The sequence below is a fragment of the Arachis ipaensis genome, chromosome B6 (assembly GCF_059453495.1).
Source record: "Arachis ipaensis isolate K30076 ecotype BB chromosome B6, ASM5945349v1, whole genome shotgun sequence".
NCBI lineage: Eukaryota > Viridiplantae > Streptophyta > Magnoliopsida > Fabales > Fabaceae > Arachis > Arachis ipaensis.
The window spans coordinates 140430848-140452106 of NC_142441.1; the positions used below are offsets into that span (position 1 = coordinate 140430848).

A 21259-nucleotide genomic window follows, 5' to 3' on the forward strand; every position below is an offset into this window, starting at 1 on the left:
CTAATGTGTCCTAAAAGCGACGCATAGTCTATATCCTCACACGTCACAGTAATCACATCCACATAAAAAAAAGAATGTTCGGTTAACCGATTAAAACCTAGATAAAAGACGTGTATGACATATATCTCTAACCATTTTAAAAATCAATGACTTGGATCATTTTCGTGAGAAATAAATCTATTCCTACAATTAAGTTCTTAAATAAATCTATTCCTACAATAAATCTATTTGAGGTATTACTCAAAACAAAATTGATAAAATCTTGGAGGAGTTAATTCTCACATGACTTTACAGTGTATTATTCCTTTATTCAAGATTTTATGGTGAAATACTGAAATGAACTACACTACCAGCTTCAAGTCCTAGCCTCCTAGGGCTCTTCAACTGACTATCTTTCTCTCAATCTCCTCATTATTCCCTTTCCCACCTCCAATGCTGCCGGCAAGGAAGCGGCGAGGGCGACGGCCACGGACGACACAAGTTGTTAACTTTGGGACGCCGAAAAATGAAGTTCCGAGTGATAATAATGTTGACCTTGACAAAGACGCCAAAGACGATGATGGAGCTACAAATTCCTCTCTTGTTCAGAACTCCAAGGGAACAAGGCAGGACAGAAAGCGAAAGATGGCGAAGATTTCTAGTAACGTCGGAACTAGCAGCAGAAGCAGGGCTGAGAGTGAAGAGGATGAAAATGGTTATTCGACGGCGACGGAAAGTGAACTTCCGAGTGATAATGTTGAGCTTGGGTTGGATAAAGATTCTCAAAAGGACGTCGCCAACGGCAGGAGGTTCCTACTTCGGAAGCATCCACAGGAGACACCCAAATTCATTAGGAGAGGCCCTAAAGTTCGTTATTCCCTTTTCTTTTTCCTTTTGATTAGATGTTCAAAATTTGGTGTTAGGTGATCATGTATATTGAAATTGTGGTCAAAACTTTGTTTCTTAATCAACAGTTTTTTGAAGAGGAGAGCTTAATGTGCCATCAATGTCAGAGAAATGACAAAGGTGACGTTGTGAGGTGCAAAAATTGCAAGCGGAAAAGATTCTGTATGCCTTGTTTGGCTAGCTGGTATTGATTTCTGTTTTTTAGTTATATATATATATATTTGGAGTAAAGCTATATTTAATGGTCAATGTCTCGAATATTAGAGTTTTTGTTTTTTATTCTTTAGATTTCTTCTTGAGAACATAATTTCGAGTGACAATGGCAAGAGCAGTAACCTATAAACTGTAAAGTTATTGCAAGTTTAAGCTGTGCTTGGATTGTCTTTCCATTTTTAGTGTTTCTTTGTTTTCACTTGTTTCTTATAAAATCATGAAAAAAAAAAAATTGAAGATGAAACTGCAACCAAATTGACCCCTAGATTTTTTATGATGAAGACTTATCATGCTGTCAGTTCTTGATATTTTTGCTGTTGCATCTTTAGGTATCCTGAATTAAAGCCGGAGGATGCAGTGTTATGTCCGGTTTGCCGTGGTAATTGCAACTGCAGAGCATGCTTGCGATCTACAGAATTAAGTGAGGTCAGTATATCCCCCCTTTTATATTGGCTTTACCCGTGAATTACTGTATCCCAGATTTACAATATGGCCATTTGGTTTTCTGTAGGCAATGAGGCGTCGTCGTGTGCCAAGGAACGAACAGGAGAGATTTGAGCATTCTAAGTATTTGCTAAAACGGCTTCTTCCTTATTTAAGACAGTTGGATAAAGAACAAATGATTGAGAAGGATATAGAAGCTAAGAGGAAAGGTAATATTTTGATTGAGGAGTCTCTGTTGTGGTCACCGATGTGATGTACATATAAACTTTGCTCTGAAATAAATCAATTTGATCCTGATGCAAATTAAGTTGGACTAGTGTATATGCATTTTTCAGTACTCATATTTCTTTAAATGACTATAAGTCTATAAGGATGTTTTGAATGAGTGCCATCAATAGTTCAATACACCTATTTGCGCGATGAGGGCTTCAACAAAAAGTAAAAAGTGTTGTATTTTATAAGATTTGACAAGCAAATCTTGCCTCTTGCAAACCATGTTTTCCAGTTTTTCCCTTCCTCATATTACATGGTTTGCTTAGTTAGTGTTTTCTAATTCCTGGTTTTGGTTCTTTACTTTTAGGATCAAGTGATTGGCTCTCTCTCTCTCTCAGATTATTCTGAATTAATTTGATAATGCTTCTTGTATGTACCTTAGCAATATAGGTCATCTCATGCCACCGTCAAAATTCAGTATATATATCTACTGTTATTTAGTTTGGTTGTGGGATGTGCACTGCAGGGCTTTCACTCCCGAAGCTAAATATTGAAAAGTCAGAGTACTGTAAACATGAACGTGTCCACTGGTTGGGATTTTTCTGATTCTCTTTTCTTTTCAGTTATCCTCATATTCTTTTAGTTGGTTGACCTTATATTCTTTTGTAGTGATAACTGCAAGACGTCAATATTTGACTACCACAGATTCTGTAGAAAATGTTCTTTCCGCCTTTGTCTTATCTGTTGCTATGAGCTTCGCAATGGAGAGCTACTAGGTGGTGCAGATCCAGATGAGCTTGGATTTGTCAACTGGGGTATCAATTATCTGCATGGTTGTGAATATATAAGTGGAGTCAAGTCGAATTCAGCACATGAGGATGCTAAGCCTGACTCTAAGAAGAATTTAGCGCATTCTGATGCTAAGCCTGATGTTCGTGGATGGTCAAGATCTGGGTGGCATGCAAAGAGCGATGGCAGCATTCCTTGCCCAAAGAATAAGTGTCGCAACAGGTTTCTTGAACTGAGAAGTGTACTTGGTCCAAATTTTATCTCAGAGTTAGTACACAAAGCAGAAGAAGCAGAAGCACATAAGCTTCACAATGCAGTTGAGAATCCTGTTAGCTGGTGTTCATGTTTGAGGCTCAGCAGAAACACAGATTGTAGAAGTAATAATAATACACTGAAGGCGGCTTCTCGTGAAAATTCCATTGACAACTTTTTGTACCATCCTCAGGCTATAAGTCAAAAACCTGAAGAGTTGAAACATTTTCAATGTCATTGGAGTAGAGGCGAGCCTGTTATTGTAAGCAATGTGCTTGAACGTACATCTGGTTTAAGCTGGGAACCACTAGTCATGTGGCGTGCATTCCGATTGACTAATATGGGCAAGGGTAATCAACATTTGGATATGAAGGCACTTGACTGCCTAAATTGGGCACAGGTTTGTTTAATTTCTCAATCCTAAGTGTTGACTTCTGATGGCTTTATTTGGAAATTCTATTTTTATATGGATTCTCAAATCTCATGGCTCTTATTTCTCATAACACTTGCACTGATTCTCATAACTCTTTGATGCCATTGTCTTCCCCTGAAAGATTTAGTCCTTCCTCTATGGTTGCTTCACTGTGTCCTATTGAAGCTACAAACTTACCTATAGCCCATGGAAAATATCACCCTATCCACAAACTTACCCATGGAAAATATCATCCTTTTGAAAATGTAATTCCTACACTGCTTGCCCCATTCATAATTTGCTTACTTGTCTTCATCCAATTATGTGTTTGCTTTTGCTTTATCCTCTATTTCCATCCCTGAAATTGTTCATGAAGCACTTGTCCATCAGGTTGGTGATAAGTGATGACTCTTGAGATGTTTGGATTCTGATTTGACGTGTATTCGTGTTTCATTACCTCATGGGATTTCTATAGTTGGTTGTCATTAAGCCTTTATTATTGAGATTGGCCTTGATGGTTAGGTGGATCATTTGAAGGCCGTATAGCTAAATTCTAGAAAGATATTTAGACTCGGTTACGGTGACATCTCCGCTTTCTAAAATGGCCACTGCTTGTCTCTTCTTGTAATCTTGTCTAAGGTTGCCATAAAAGCTGGCCCTTGTGTCAGATAGATGCCAAGCCCAAGAGAAGTAGAGAACCATGAGTGCCCAATGTTTGTTGCATAGGGAAGGGAGTGTTAGTCCTATACTTGTCCATTGTGCAATTTCTTAAGATGGTCTTAAGTATTCTCTTCAAGCATGGTTTTGGATGTTCAGTAAGGTCTTACTATATGCAAGGAATATTCCATTTAATCTCATTTTTTCTAAGGGCTCATATAAACAGGGACATGAATCCTGATTAGGAAAACTTATGCAATGTAGGACATAATTAAAATTTTAGAATATAGTAACTCAAAAAGAAATTGAGTTAAATAGTAGAGACCTAAATATTAATTGAACCTTAAATTTATGAACAACAAAACATGTGACAAAATTTCCCAAATAATTATCAATCAGAAGAAAATATTTTTGTTGATAATCAATGGATCAAAAGAATTTTCGATAGGTGATTCTTTTTATGGATCCTTTCTGTTGAAAATTTTTTTTCTGTAAAATTAACTTTCATAGGTATTTAAAAAGTTTCTTCAATAATTCTAATGGTTTTCTGCATTTTTCTAATAGTGTAATGTGTTGATGGACTATGCGACTACAGGAAAGTTATTGATAATAAATAGAAGAGTATAGTTTGTTAAAATATTCTAATATAGACTATCAAAGAATGGGGTGCAATACTGCGGTAGTGCGGTGCTATTTTCAGAAATCCCAAATTCCCAATAGGGTTTTGTGTTATTTTCCCAATTTTTAATATTAAATTTTACATCTTTGAATTTGATATCACCATCTTTTTTTTTAATGAGATTTGAGAAAAATCTTTTTAAGGGAAGCTTTGGAGCAACGGTTGAGTTGTCTTCGTGTGACCTCATCATGGTCACAGGTTCAAGCGTGGAATCAACTACTGATGTAATTAACATGTTAGACTGCCTATATTATATCCTTTGGGTGCGGGCTTTCTTCGGACCTTGCGTTAATGTGAGATGCTTGTGCACCGAGCTGCCCTTGAGAGAAGTCTTTTGAAATTTTTGAAAATTTACAACTATTTTTTGATGGATTTCATGTCAGAAATAGTTTCTAGACATTCTGCTGTCATGGTAAGATTGAGATTTCGGTCAAGTTGGATATTTATCAACACAAAACACCCATTTTGGATGGCATGGTAGATGCTTGTTGCCAGTATGTTGTTTCTCCTCGCCCTGTCAACAAATACAAAACATATTTGATCAGTTTAGAATGCTGTTAGTATTGTCATCTTTATCCCTTCTCGGTTTTGCTTCCGATCTTAACATTTTACATTTACAACTTATATTTCTTTCTGTTATCCCTGTCTGTTTTGCTTTCAACCATCCAAATGTTTTGTAGTTTCCCTTTCATCCTCTATTTCTGGTTTCCTACTATGTTTTCCATTTTGTTTCAGTCTTACAACATCTAGCTTATGTTGGATAAGGCGTACATCCTGTTTACATTTTCTGGTACAAAATATTATTTTCCATCTGTACTAATTACTTTCTGTTCTATGATTAGAATGAACTAAATCATATGTGCTTTGTTTTTCAAATTCTTTATAGTTTTCACTTAATATGTCTGTTTTGTTGCTGGTGATGTATACTTTCTCTACTTAAAAGCAGGGAGATATTAATATCCACCAATTCTTTACTGGGTACACAACTGGTCGTTGGGATTGGTGTGGTTGGCCTCAGATGCTGAGATTAAATGATTGGCCCCCTGATTTCTTCAAGGAACGTGCACCACGTCACTATGCAGAATTTATGTCTTTATTGCCCTTTGGGGAATATACACATCCTTTTGGAGGTGTTCTTAATCTTGCTTCTAAAGTACCACGGACTGGTTCAACACCTAACATGGAGCCAAAAGCATATATTGCATATGGATTTCCTCAAGAGCTTGGACGTGGTGATTCTGTGGTTAAACTCCACTATGATATTTCTGATACAGTATGTTTTATTTCCTCAATTCTTATTTGTTGAAGGATATCTCTTTTGAACTTTTTGAATTCTTTTCATGTTTATCTTCGAATGCAGTCCCACATATGAAGGATTAATGTTTGTAGATGTATAAATGTATACATTTGTTGCTTCCCTTAAGACTATGCATTTCTCTGTGCTTTTATGTATGAGCAGATTGTCATTTCAAGTTCTCGTCATAAATTTGTGCTCATTGTGTTGTCCATACTCCATAGTCCATAACCTCTCATTTCATGCTATGTTTTCTTGGGAGATTTGATAATTTGTGAGATGAATCTACTTAGGATTCGCAATATACAACATCACAAAACCTTATCCCATTGTTTGGGATTTGTTACATGGAGAAAATGACAACATTGCATCCTGTCATGTATCATATCTGCGGTAAGCCCATTTATACTTAGATCTTTGTTGAATACCTCATTCAGAGACTTCTTAGGTTTCCCTTTGCTCCTAACCCCTACTCAATCTTTCATCAAATTTAGCTTCTCCACTAGATTTGTTGTTGGTTCCCCCTCCCCCTACTAAACGTGTCCAAATCACATAAAACATGATTTCACCATCTTTTCAACAATTGGCGCACCCTTCACCTTTTCTATCATGTCCTTATTCCTTACCCTGTTCATTTGCGTATAGCCACTCATCCATTTAAGCATTCTCATTTAGGTCACACTAAATTTATGTTTGTGTTCACCCTTTACCACCCAACACTTTGTTCTACACAAGTTGGTCTAATGACAGTGTGATAAACTTTATTCTTAAGTATTATAGGTTATTTTTCGTTTCAAATGAATTTCGAACCAGTCTTTCACTTTGACCAACCTATTGAATCCTATAGTTTATATCATCCTCTATTTTTCCATTGTCTCGAATAATTCAATTGAGATACATAAATCTCGACTTGTGGTGTATGGTGTTTTCTCCAATTTTCTTTTATATGTTAAACTTCTCTCTTCTCGTGCTGAATTTACACACGTAGCTTATGTGTAAACCATGTACTTGTAAAGCTTATTTCCACAAATCTAATTTTTTATTTAAAATCTTCCTTTGATTTTCCCATAAAAATGATGTCATTTGCATCATGGTATGGGTTCCTGGATATGCTTAATAATTACCACAAAGACTAGTGTGAAAATGTATCAGGGTAGAGATTACCCCAACTGTAACCTACAACAATAGGAAGTTTCTCTATTACACCTCCTTGGGTTCTCATATTGTAATCCTATTGTGCATATCTTTAGTTACACAAAAATATCTGCTACCTTAACTTTCCACAGGACACCCTATCATATGCCATTTCTAAGTAAATGAGAATCACATGTAAATCTTTCTTATTGTTCCAGTACCTCTCCATCATTTCTTCTGAACAAGCATATTGCATCACTGGTAAATCTACATAGCATAAAACCAAAAGCCGACTTTCCAAAGTCCAAGTCTCGTGTCTCAACTTTCGCTCTATCACACCCTTCCATAATTTCATGGTATGAGTCACGAGCTTATCTTTATGTAGTTTCCACAATTATGTATAAATTGTTTTTGCATATGGGAATCAAAGCGTTTTCTCTCCATTTGTTTAGCATCTTCTTAGACCAACCAATTAATGCCTTTTTCTCGTAGATCTTTCCTAATTGATATATATCTTCTGACCCACTGCTCCACTATTCTTCATTCATTTTCGGGCCTCTTAACTCCAAACTCTCGCATTCTCCGATAGTGATAAAATTTTGGGTCCTCCTTCCTTGTGTGTAGCAGATCCAAACACCAGAGAGTCTCATATCTCTCATTGAATAATTTGTGATATTAGTTCTCTATCTTTCGTTAATGCTCCTTTTGTGACCAAAACCTTACCCTCCTCATCCGTAATACACTTGTTCTAAACCTCGTTATTCTTTCTCAATCCTCTGCTATTTGTGATTTAATCTCATCAATTTCCTTACCAAATCTTTCTTAACATTGTATTTGTTGCTATATATAGTGCTAGGATTTATATGTATTGAGATATGAAATTGTGTCTCCTTTCTTTTATATTAATTTGGCCATTTTAGGTTAATATTTTAACTCATACTGCTGAAAAAGTGAGGTTGACATCTGACCAACTTAGAACGATTGAGCATTTGAAACGGAAGCACCATGACCAAGACAAGAGAGAGCTCCTTGTAACTTATCAGGAAGAAAGCAATATATTAGCTGGAGGGGATGCTTCTGATGGTGTCCTTTGGGATGTTTTCCGGAGACAGGATATTCCTGTGTTAAAGGAATATCTGAAAAAGCATTTCAAGGAGTTCAGACATAACTATTGCTGTCCCTTAAATAAGGTAAATTAGTATAATAATTTTGCATTACTTTAAAGGATATTTCAGTTTGATTCACTAATTATGCCTTGCCAATGGTGAATAGTTTAATTGCTGGGAGCATTCTTTTTTATTCTTATGACCATCATATTTTTGGTATCTAGGTCTGCATCCTGACCCGTTTACATTCTATCTTTGCTTCCATAAAAATACATTACATATGATGTATTCCTTGCGTTCTTAATTAATTGTCTACTTTTGAATTTTCACTTGAAATAAGAATACAATTAAAAATTTAAAATGTACCTGACTTACAAAAATTTAATTTCAATTTACAAAATTACCCTTCTACGAGTTATTTAACGAATGACAGAAGATTCTTTCCAATCTTGGTCGGTTATACATGAGGGAAGAATATCAAAACTTCGACTACTATTGAAGGATTTGAGACTTCAAAGTAAAAGATGCTCTAAAATTGATGAAAAATGGCAGGGTAGTAGGACCCGATAATATTACGATTGAAGTTTGGAAGGACCTTGGAGAGAAAGGCATCTGTTGGTTAACTAAGTTTTTTAATGAGACTTTAAAGTCAAAGAAGATGCCAAATGAGTGGACAAAGAGCACCTTAATACCTATTTTACAATAATAAGAGGATATACAAAGTTGCAGAAACTATAGAGGGATCAAGCTCATGAGCCATACCATAACGTTATAGGAAAGGGTGACAGAACGGCGGTTGAGAGAAGAGACACAAATAACAAAGAACCAATTTGGTTTTATACCAGATAGATCTACTACTGAATCGATATACCTGTTAAGAAGGATGATGAAAAAATATCGTAGTAATAATAGAGATCTACATATGGTGTTTATTAATTTGGAAAAAACGTACGATAGGGTGCCGAATGAGGTCTTATGAAAGGTTTTGGAAAAGAAGAGAGTAGGGATCGTATATATTCATGCAATCAAAGACATGTATGATGGGGCTACAACTAGTGTGAAGACTCAGGGTGATGTGATTGAGAAATTTTCTATTAGTATAGGATTACACCAAGGATCATCCTTAAGTCCATACATTTTTACATTAGTGTTGGAAATACTCACAGAGCATATCCAAGAGCTTGTGTCATGGTGCATGTTTTTTGTTGATGATATTGTCCTTATGGGAGAGTCAATGGAAGACCTAAAAGTGTATGGTCTGTGCATAAGCCGTAGCAAGATGGAATATATGAAATGTAAGTTCGGCCGCCGAAGGAGAAACCCTAATATAGAGGTGAAGATTGGAGAAAACATCCTACGAAAAGTTAAAAGTTATATTGGATGCTTTATAGGAGAGATTGAACAGGATGTAAATTATAGGATCCAAGCAGGTTGGTCAAAATGGCGGAATGCGTCTGGTCTTATATGTGACAAAAAGTGTCTTTAAAACTTAAAAGTAAATTCTATCGCAATGCTGTCGGACTGGCTATGCTTTATGGTACAAAGTGTTGGACGGCCAAAGAAAAGCACGAACATAAGTTAAATATGACAGAGATGAAGATGTTGAGATGAATGGGTGACCATACGCGATTGGATAAAATAAGGAACGAAGATATAAGAGAGAGAGTTGGAGTAGTACCCGTTGTGGAAAAGATGGTAGAATCGTGTCTCAGGTGGTTTGAACATGTGAGAAGAAGACCGACAGAACACCCAATCAGGAGGGTGGATGAGATGGAAGATGGATAAGGGGTGAAAGACAGAAGAAGACCTAGAAAGACCATCTATGATGTGGTCAAACGAGATCTACATGTAAACGGTCTCTTTGTAGACATGATACATGATAGATCTCAATGACGATGTTTGATCCATGTAGCCAACCCCACCTAGTTTGACAAGGCTTTGTTGTTGTTCTTAAAATCCATTGTCTTTAGAGTGTTTATAAGTACGAGGCCCCTATCACCTCTTGAGCTTGTTTTTGGGGTGAGTTAAACCCACAATTCTAATATGGTAGTTTATCCAATCCAATCTAGTTGGACCATCCCATATGTTCATGCTGGAAATCAAACTTCACGCTCTAGATGTTCATTCTTGGGCATGTATTAAAAGTCTCACTTCTTAGATATGGTTTTTAGAGTGTTTACAAGTTTGAGGTTATATAGATAGTAGAGATGTCAAACATGCAAGAACTATTAGAAGTGGGAGAATCAGTAGTCATGACACCCGATAGAGATAAAATCAAGGAGTTTGATGATGCTTTAGGTGGACTATTGTAGTGGAAACAGCCCGGATGAATGGTGTAGTAGTGTCAGGGCACTGTAGAAATGCAGAAAATGCAAAAGATGAAAAGTGGTTGAAAGAGAAACCGACGACCAGATCCGGAGGATGGTGAGATCTGAGATGAGCATGGCGGTGGAAAGAGACGGCTGACGTGCTTGCCTGCACCGGTGAAAGCTGCGGTGGTGAATGGAATCCAAGGGAGAAAATAGTGCGTGGAAGTGCATGAAGCCTCAAACCTGGATGGTATTGGCTCGGCTGGAGATGATGAGCTTGACGGTGCGGTCAGTGATTGGTGACAAGAAGGTGCCATCAGTGCTAACAGCAACTTAAGGCAGAGATATTTGAGCTACTGACTCAGTGGAGGCCACAGTGGCAAAGACATTGGTAGCGACAGTGATGACAATGGAGTGGAGAGGGTGGAGAAGATAACACGACATAACTGCAGTCGGAGGAGGAATTTTGAGACTTTTCTCAACTTGTGGCGGCAGTGACTCAAATAGGGATTTGCGAGACTATCAAACAAAGAGACAGAGACAAGGTGGCTTAATCGAGAAACAGAAATAGAGAACACGAGATAAAAGATTCTTCAACATAGAGCTTGATACAATGGAAGCATATGAGATCACGGAAGATACCATGACTCGGATACCATGTTAAAACCCCTGATTAACCTGAAAAATTATAGAGTAAATAGTAACTCAGCAGATGAGAGAGAATATGTCATTCCTATGTGATCTGTCATGCATGAGAAGAATACTAGCATCTATTCATAAGAATAGTAAAAATATAATACTAATAAGGAAACAATGATAAATATCAATGCTAAACCTAAGAGATCATATTTGATATTCTTTGATATTATATGATTCTATCCTGATTTCTGACAGCATTATTATTGAGGTTGATTAGAGTATATATATAAGTGATATGACTGGAAAAGAAAAATAAAGTTACATTCAATTTGCTAAGTAGACAATTATTTGGGAAAATTGGAATTTCAGAATTGGACAATTAATTAAGAATAGAGGGAGTGTCATTGGATTTTGAAACGATGAAGGTTTTGATAATAATAGTTTTGAATTGTTCTTTTCAAAACCGAAAGAAGTTATTTATGATCAATCACTATTTATTTTAGACATTGGCAAGCCGCATTGATGGGAGCAGCCATATTGAAGCATATCATATATTTTATGAAATATATTTATTTATTTAGTTTTATAGATATGTTGAGATAAGTAACGTACAGATTTAACTTCATTTACTAGGAGATTTCTTTCTTGTAATCAAGATGGATAGACATGGACTTATAACCAAATATGTACAATGTCCAATAGAGTCCCAAATCATAACATGGAGATAGCTAAAGTTCTCCTCCTCAGGTAGGCCAATTACTAAGCAGAAAACAATCCTTCCTTTGTGTGTCCTAGTGGGGCTGGATTAAGCATATCAGCCCAGAACCAAGATGAGACTAAGCAGTGTTTTCTCTCTTCTCATTCACTCTAGTGTCAATGTGTATTTAAAGTTTATGCTTTCACCTATTTATCTTTGGAGAAGTATGGATTACACTGCTCTTAGAGTATATTGTATACAGGAAAAAGTGGTGGTATGATCGTTTATTTTCATTTTGTTGTAATTTTCTATTATTCTATAGGACCAAATTACGTTTACAAAGGCTGTACATGCAGGTTAGGACTTACCTCCATTTCTAGAGGATATTAACAGAGTTAACCTATCAAATAAAAGGTCCATAATACCCCTTTTGTTGATCCTATCTCGCCTCCAACAAACCCCTTATGTCACTCTCTTGTTCTATACCCATCCTTTTCTGGCCCCCAACTTGTTCATCATCACTCCCATCTCATCCCTTCATCTCACTGCTGCTGTGGTGATGTGGCAGCTTGTGTGGTGGTGAAAGTTGGTGGTGCCACACTGGTTTGGGCAATCCAGAGTGTTGTCATAGTTGATGGCACACAAAGTTGAGGGCCAAAAACATCTTCCACTCAAATGTTGCCAGTTATCACAGCAACTCCAGAAGCATCATGGCCCAGACTCGTCCTTCTAATCAAATGGATCTTTTTCTGAAAAAGCTTTTAGAAAGATCCAAGCTTTCAGTTTTTCATCAATTTGCATTTTGGAGTTTGTTAATTTCTCTCTAGATAAAGTTACTATTTTCGAGGGGGTGAGTTGTTTCCGTGTAACCTCAAGGTTACGGATTTAAGTCACAGAATCAACCGCTAATACAATTATGAGGTTAGGCTGCTTACATTACATCCTTTGGGTGCAATTCTTTCCTGAATCCTGTGTTAATGCGGGATGCTTGTGCACCGGGTTGCCTTTTTTATAAAGTTGCTGTCTTTGTTGTTTGTTTGAAGGCTGTGAGAAGAACTTATTTGTTTTACTCGTTGTTTTGTTCAAAATGTATACTGATTATACTAAAATGGAGACAGTTTGCCCCTATCTGGTTTTTTTTTTTTTTTTTTAATAATCTTTCAAAATAAATTAAGGGTGTCAAATGTCTACTTCAAAACATGTTAGAATTTTGGATATCCTGTATATTTAGATGTTGTGTGAGAAACAATGAGAAGTGCTTATTTATATTTATAGGTTAATATACAATCTAATCATCACGATAATCACCCTACTATCAAATTGAATCAATACAAGATATACCTAGATACTATATCAATCCTAAATATATTCTAACTCAACAGGGGGATATCTGTGGTATTGAAAGATCTCAAGGGCTTAATTGCAATTTGCCTAATTTTATATTTATAAGCATCGCTCCAGACATGGGCTTCTTCCCAAAAAACTATGGTAGCCGGATGTTTAGCAATAGGAGGCAGCATATCAGTTTTCCTTTATACTTTACTTGGATCTGTTTTTATGCTATTAGCTATTCTGTTGATTCTTGAGATCAAATGATTGATGGCTTTTCCTTCTGCCTCTCTAGAGATTATAAAAACAGTAGAAGTATTTGTACCAAAAAGAAAAAGTAGGTCAAACATATATTTACAGTAGGAAAAGTATTTGTTTGTTTTATATATTGATATTGATTAGGATATAATTATTACTTCTCCTCATCTTAAGGATTTTCTTTTCAACATAATAAGAAAAAGAGTAAGAAAATATAGTTTTTTATGATAGGGAAAAAAAGGGTAAAATTTGATACAAGTTTGAAAAGGAATTGTCTTCCATTTCCCTCTATTTTTCTCTTGATGCATCCTTCTATACCCGAAAATTAAGGTATCTTCATTTCACTGTGCAATTTTGCTTCTGTTTGAATGGCATTTCTGTTGGCAACGTAGGTTATTCACCCCATTCATGATCAAACCATCTATCTGACTGTGGGACATAAGAGGAAGCTAAAGGAGGAGTATGGTTAGCAATTTCTTTTAAGCTTTCCTAATTTTTTGGTGGATGGAATGTTTTGATTGTTTGTGCTGTACCTTGCATTGATAATTCTTTTATTATTTGATAGGAATTGAGCCCTGGACTTTCATTCAGAAGTTAGGAGATGCTGTTTTTATTCCAGCGGGATGTCCATACCAAGTTAGAAATCTGAAGGTACAATGGAGAAATGTGGTGAATGTATATTCTCTTTAATGTATTTATAGTGATGCGTGATATGCCTAGAAGAGTCTGATTCTGTCTTGAGATTTATTCAATTTGTTGATTTTATAGTAAAGTTCCGGTATGTATCAATTAGGAACATTTAGGTTCCTTATTAGACATTGTAATTATGATCAATGATTACTTCGGTGTATATAAAACCCACAAGCTGAGAAGGTTTTCTTCTCAAGCATTCACATACTAATCACCTCTAGAACACAATTATTATTATTATTATTATTATTATTATTATTATTATTATTATTATTATTTTACAGCCAATGTCACAGTATGGCAAGACTAAATTGCTGGTACTTTGAACATAAACCTACTGTGATAAAATTTTCTTGTGCCAGATTAAAACGAAGAATAGTAAGCTCTTTCTTCGCAAAGCTGACCTTAAAATACAATAGTTTTGAAAACACAATAACAGCTGGACATATATGATTTCATACAAAATACTTAAATCCTTTGCTATTAGTCCATGTTTTCTGGCGTGAGTACTTTTAATCTTTAGTACTGTTTGAAATGTTTATGCATCGTTCTTTTACAGTCATGCATCAATGTTGCGCTTAGTTTTGTGTCTCCTGAAAGTGTTGGCGAGTGTTTTCGTTTGGCAGAGGAAATCCGCACACTTCCGATAAATCATAGGTCGAGCGAGGACAAGTTGGAGGTATACTGAACAACTTTATTTAATTGTGCTGTTTATATGTTTATCTAGTTTGTGATACGATCTCCTATTTCTTGGTGCCTTCTTTCTTCAACTTGTTATATTTTGAACTTTCATTGACTGCAAGTTTTATTCAAATTGCTCCTTCAATGTTACATCACATCAAATTAGTCTTGGAAGATGATAGAAAGTTAGAAACCCACCTAACCCTCCTAAGCCCAGGTATATTATATTAGGGAGAAAGGAGGGAATGGGCCTGGATGAAAGTAAGCAAAGTCAAGGAGAAAACTCAGAAGTTTGTTAAGTTGTCTAGAAGAGAGATCAAAGATCCGATGTTTCCTGTACAGGTTTATGCATGAGTTGAGGAGGAGGAATTTAGTTAGGAAGTTTATGAGTGAGCTAGGGATCCCAGGTCCATGCCAATATACAAGATTTTTCAGCATTTTAATTTTTTTACCGACACTAGCTCTTATAGAATATTATTTTGAAATATTTATTATTGGAGCACGAAAATGGATTTCCAATCTTGGCATGTCGCAATGTAGTCTGTTGCTTACAAACTGACTTATATTTTCTCAGGCTGCCATATGTTGAGTTTCTGCTTATTAGATATTTGTGTTTGAAAAGTTTATGTTGACCAATGTGATTAATTTTTAAAATAATTCATTGACACATTATCGAACAGAGAGGATTGAACTTGCCAATAGTTTCTTTTGGGGATTTTATGTAAATTCTTCTTCCCATTTGTACTGCTTTGGAAACAGGTGAAGAAAATGACAATATTTGCTATAAATGATGTCCTTGAAAACTTGTCAAGAGCAAGGTTAGTGGCTGCGAACTTTTCCCAGTTGTATTTTGATACTAGCATTTGCTGAGTCCATGTATACTCTTCTCTTGAAAGCATTGTTGGATTATGTCTTATGTACTTTGCACATCCATTACATACAGTTGTGTTTGGTTTGTATATGCCATGAGATGTAGATACAAAGTATTAGTTTATGTGTATTGTATTTGGCAAAAAGCAATGAACAAGACACAACCAAACTCTAAAAAGTCTATATTACAAGTAAGTGTTTATAAGCATAAGTGTGCTTGTATACAAGATTAACAAATGATCCAAGTCTAGGTGATTTTTATTTTATTTTCAGAAATAGCATTTACTTTGTTGGAAAAATCATCTTGTCTCCGGTCTTTTTTTTTTAACCTTTATAGATTCAATTCATAGAATAAGTGAACCTTACCCTATCATTATGTGTCATTTCTTGGCCATGACCAGAGATATTCACTTTGCTTTTACCTTATGTTGTTCCCTGTCATTTCCTTACTATTTGACTACATTTCTACTTTGCTTTCTCTATATGCCTTCTCCATCCTTCTTTATATTAGTATATTTCCTTTATCATTCATCAAATGAAACCAAGAGTTTTCTTTTTGCTCATAGTATCCATGTTCTTTAGCCATTTGGTATCAGCATACTGCATATCAGACTTTGCACATGTATACTATACTCACGTTACTCTCAAATGAAGAGCTTTACAGTAGTTCTGAATTTGTTATTCATATTTTATGTGCGCATAAGTTGGATACATGGTTTTAGCGTATGGTTTTATTTAATGTAATTGTACATATTAATCTTATTTTCATTTAGCTCTAGAAATAGGTACATATTTTTCAAACTTTTTCTTAATTGATTATTGTTTCTTTCTTGGAAGATGGTCAGGAAAACAAAATTGTTATTTTAGATGCATATTTATCTACTTCAAGTATGATATTATCATTAAATTTGTTCAATATTTTGAAATTGGCTGCTCATACTTGGACAATATAGCTTGAATGAAAATCTGAAACCTGAAAGGAATATCCAAGAAAAGCAGCCGACCGGAGAAAAGGATAAATGGGACGAGTATACAACCGGAGTTTTCTTGGACGTATGTGTTGAGGAAATAGCTTCAGGGAATAGAGCTGACGCTGACTTCAATGAAGAGGGATGGATTAATGTAATTGCTAAGTTCAATGGAAAAACAGGTCGTAACTATGACTGCAGGCAATTGAAAGATAAATGGGACATTTTGAAAGGTGACTTTAATTTATGGGAAAAGCTTCTTGAAATTGGTGTGGGATGGGATCCTGTTAAAAAAACCATAAAAGCATCTCAAGAGTTTTGGGTAGCTAGAAGAAAGGTATGTCTTATTGTTATTATCAGTTTGTGCTACTAATTTAATAATTTTGGTTGCTGCATTATGTGTTTATTATCCTTTCACTTATTTGTTCTCCCTTTTCGATTTTAGGAGAACCCAGAATTTCTGAAATTTAGGTTTCAATGTCCTTCACACTTGGATAAGTTGGAAGCATGTTTTAAAGATACGAAGGCTACAGGTGATGTAGCTTTGAAAACACATGCAGATCCATCATCAGCTGAGGTGAGGGTATGTGGGAAAGAAAATGAGGACAATCATGAATTAGGGGCTTTTGGTGAGGGTGTTAGGGACAGTGATAGTGTTGCTTATGAAGAACCTCATACTTCATATAGTGGTGGCCACACTACTTCAAATGATAATCCAAATAAAAGGCAGATACAGCTAAATGATAAAAAACAATTTGGTAAAGTCAATAAGCTTCAACATTCTGTTAGGTAATGTTTTTCTTTTTCTGTATCTATTTTATTTTATTTTTCTCTGTTCCGCTTTATTCATTGTTTGTCTACACTTCTTCTTTGCTATACTTATATGCCTTTGAAGGGGAGCGTTGGAGCAATGATTAAGTTGTCTCCGTGTGACTTCAAAGTCATGGGTTCAAGTTGGGTACATTACACCCTGTGGGTGCGGCCTTTCCCAAACCCTGCATTAGAGAGGGATTCTTGTGCACCAGACTGTCCTTGTACTTATGTCTTTCGTTAGAATTGGAATCTATTTATTGATGACTTACAAGTTACAAGATAGAAAGGATATTCAAGAGACATCCTGACTGCCAGGACTTCTAACAAAGGACAAAAGATACTCTACTATTTCCTTTCCAATTACACTAATATTAACTGCAACATTAATGGGGTCATAACATGCTTCCACTTCCTTCACTATATTTCCTTTATATTAAAATGAAACAACCATCTCCCTCCCCCGACCCGATATATAGGTTATTACTTACAATCAACCTGACGTTACATATTTACCGTCACATATCGATGGAGAGATATTAAGAAATTTAATGAATTATGTTTTCTTTTTAATTAGATAGCAGATGTTGTTGCTTTTCCTTGTATTCATTGTGTTTTGTTTGCTCCCGTAATATATATTCTTTGTGCATGATTTTGATAGTTGGCATTAGAGTGAGAGTTAATTTTAAAGAAGCTGTAAATCATTTTCTGATTTTATTTTATGCTATAAATTTTTGTATCTGCTGACAATTGGTTATTTGCTGGTAATTTCTCTAGTAACACTTTAATTTGAAGGAGTTTAAAATCCTTCCTATGTGGTTCAACTATTCTCATCATGTGTCAAGGTTTTTTCTTTCTCATGGTGGGGTGCTGTGGAGGGCCAAAGCCTAGTTCTGTTTGATACTTTTGCTGTTGTTTCCTTTTGCTCTGCTATTTAGTTGTTAGTTTTCTGTTTTCCTTGAGGAAAAAGTTTTTCCAGCTGAACCAGGTATCCAACACTAGACCCAGTGGCTTAAATCTTAACCTGATATATGTAGTTGTGTCTAGGTTAATTTATTTCTGGACTTTTGTTTTGTGTGTTGTTAGGGACTTGGGTATTATGGGTGCTCAAAGTCCCACATCGAGTAGTATGGGATGCTTGATGTTGTATATAAGGAGAGTGGTTCTTTCCCCTTAACAGCTAGCTTTTAAGGTGTGGTTTCCCACTTTCCTTGGATACTTAACAATGGTATCAGAGCGTGGTTGTCGGCGCCATGGAAAGGGCTACCTATAGGCTGGATTAAGGTGAATACCGAATACTGATAGACCGTAGCAAAGTGGCTACCGTTGGGTCAGTGTCGATAGAGTGAAGCCGCCGTGGACGTCGGCCCTCTCAGGGCCGGTGTATTGTTAGGGACTTGGGTATTATGGGTGCTCAAAGTCCCACATCGAGTAGTATGGGATGCTTGATGTTGTATATAAGGAGAGTGGTTCTTTCCCCTTAACAGCTAGCTTTTAAGGTGTGGTTTCCCACTTTCCTTGGATACTTAACATGTGTTCAACGGTTTGTGTTTGGTCCGATATAAAATAGGTGAAATCTTGTCTCTTTTTGGAGATTGATCTCAATGGTAGATGATGAAAACTTAAAAATATAAAATATTACTTTTGTTTGATGCATTTATGTAATTAAAGGTATGATTGTTATAATAAAAATTGTGCAATATTTTGGTATTGTTTTATTGTATAAATATAGCGTGTCTTTGGAGGAAGAGGAACATAGCATCCCTCTGGAAGTGACACATAGAAGAGCTCCTCAAGAGAATCAGCCAATTCCAGACAATGATAAATGGGATGATTTCACAATAGGAGTTTTCTTGGAAGTATGTATTCAGGAAATAGCTGCTGGGAATAGGCCTCATGATGACTTTAACAAAGAGGGATGGAACAATGTGGTTGCCAAGTTTAATGGAAAAACTGGTCAAAATTATGATCATAGGCAATTGAAAAAGGAACTGGACAATCTAAAAAATGATTTTACTTTATGGGCAAAGCTTGTTGAAAATCAAACTGGTTTAGGATGGGATCCTATTAAAAAAACTGTCAAAGCACCTCCCAGATTTTGGGAATCCAGAAAAAAGGTACATCTTTTATGCTATTGTTTTTAATTTAGTAATTTTAGTTGTTACTTTTCTATTATCTATTTACGTATTCTTGATCTCCTTTGGATTTTAGGAGAACCCTGCATTTCTAAAGTTTGAGCATCAAGGTCCTCCACACTTAGATAAGTTGGAAGCTTGCTTTGAAGATGCTAAAGGTACAAGTTATGTAGCTATATATGCAGATCCATCATCAAATGGGGTGGGTTTTTATGGTGAAGAGAATGAGGATAATCTTGAATTAAGGGCTTCCAATGAGGATGATGGGGACAGTGGTGATGTTGCTATTGAAGAAACTCATCATACACAGAATGTGCAGCATAGGGAATATAATGAGAATAATCCTGAATTAAGGGCCTCTGAGGAGGGTTTCAGTGATGATGATGTTGCTATTGAAGAAACTCATCATATGCATAATGTAGAGCCTAGGAAAGAGAATGAGAATAATCCCGAACTAAGGGCTTCCGATGAGGGTGTCAGTAGTGCTGATGTTACCATTAGGGAAGAGAATGAGAATAATCCTGAATCAAGGGCTTTTGATGAGGGTGTCTCCGGCAGTGATGTTGCTATTGACAAAACTCATGATACGCATAATGTGGTACTTAGTGAAGAGAATGAGGATAATCCTGAATTAAGGGCTTCCCATGAAGGGGATGGTGATGTTGTTGGCATTGCTAATCTGGAGCCTCTTGGAGAGAATGAGGATAACCTTGAATTAAGGGCTTCTGATGAGGGTGTTGGGGATGGTGATGGTGTTGCTAATAAAGAAACTTATCATTCACATAATGCAGAGCCTGGTCCTTCAAATAGTGTTCCGAAGAAAAGGAAGAGACTGAGGAAAAGACTGAGGAAAGCTAAGAAGCATTCTGGTAAAGCAGTTAAGGCACGACATTACCTTCATTGCATAGTTGATGGATTGACTAGTGTGCCAAAAGCAAATAATACTGCCACTGGTTTTGAATGTAATCTGGATTTGGATAGCTGTCTGACGTTACTTGATAGTGTGCCTGGTCTCGAGAAAGGAAGTACTTTGTACTTCATTGCCTGCAGAGTTCTTACAAAGATTGTTAACAGGCAAACTTTTGTGCATTTGATGCGAGATGATCCTAAGTTGGCATTTGGTTGGCTCAACACTTTTACATTGGAGGACCTAAAGAATTTGACTGGCTGAACACAATGCCTTTTCTAGTTAGGATTTAAGGCTATGGTTGTATGTTTTGTTTGCTATTAGTGGTGTATTGACTTTTTGAGTTGGGCCATTGAAACTTGGATGGTTAACTTGGTAACTGTTTATTTTGTGATCGATGATGAGTAGTTTAGTCATTGTCAAAAATTGTGTTTATGAAACTCGGTTTATATCGTCGCTCTATAATATAACGAGTTGTGCATGATAGCTTAAATGTATAAATTTCTGATTTCGAAATAGACAAAGACGTCGAAGCTTTGGAAAATGTACTGTAGAATCAACCTCAACCTATTTAGGTGATGAGGGTGCATGGTCACAAATCGTAGTAATCTATTACGATTTATATAAAAATATAGACTCAAAGTCTTGCCACCATTGATCTGAAAAAGAAGCTGAGAATTTACCACATAAATTGTGAGATACTTCTACGATATATATATATATATATATATATAAACTTAAACAACGTTCTAACATGATTTATATAATATTAAAATATGACATATGTATAATTAGTTTTGATTTAGAAAATTTTAGTAATTTGATTATTTTATTTTATTTACATAAAAAGGTCTATTATAAAATGTGATTTGATTGTAAATATTAAAT

The 21259-nt window shown here is 35.8% G+C and overlaps 1 protein-coding gene across 3 annotated transcripts; it reads left to right on the plus strand.

The window, feature by feature from the left end:
- Positions 1-280: 280 nt before the first annotated feature.
- On the plus strand, positions 281-20797 carry LOC107605295 (uncharacterized). 3 transcript variants are annotated; one of them, XM_088490048.1, is made up of 17 exons: positions 281-846; positions 954-1069; positions 1428-1524; positions 1610-1751; positions 2282-2345; positions 2425-3196; positions 5491-5817; positions 7893-8162; positions 13703-13775; positions 13876-13961; positions 14560-14679; positions 15441-15499; positions 16505-16856; positions 16965-17308; positions 19062-19446; positions 19541-20347; positions 20389-20797. In XM_088490048.1, exons 1-17 carry the CDS (start codon positions 433-435, stop codon positions 20404-20406), a joined length of 4446 nt encoding a protein of 1481 aa, XP_088346174.1. In that variant the 5' UTR covers positions 281-432; the 3' UTR covers positions 20407-20797. The 3 variants fall into 3 exon arrangements, with proteins under 3 accessions (XP_088346174.1, XP_020960671.1, XP_016162618.1); XM_021105012.2 differs by having other exon boundaries at positions 5488-5817; positions 19541-20797; XM_016307132.3 differs by having other exon boundaries at positions 19541-20797.
- Positions 20798-21259: the final 462 nt, after the last annotated feature.

Coding starts and splice junctions, on each gene's coding strand:
- LOC107605295 (XM_021105012.2), top strand. CDS start 433: ATGCTGCCGGCAAGGAAGCGGCGAGGGCGACGGCCACGGACGACACAA. Junction 14,680..15,440: donor CGAGCGAGGACAAGTTGGAG/GTATACTGAACA, acceptor CTTTGGAAACAG/GTGAAGAAAATGACAATATT. Junction 19,447..19,540: donor TTTGGGAATCCAGAAAAAAG/GTACATCTTTTA, acceptor TTTGGATTTTAG/GAGAACCCTGCATTTCTAAA.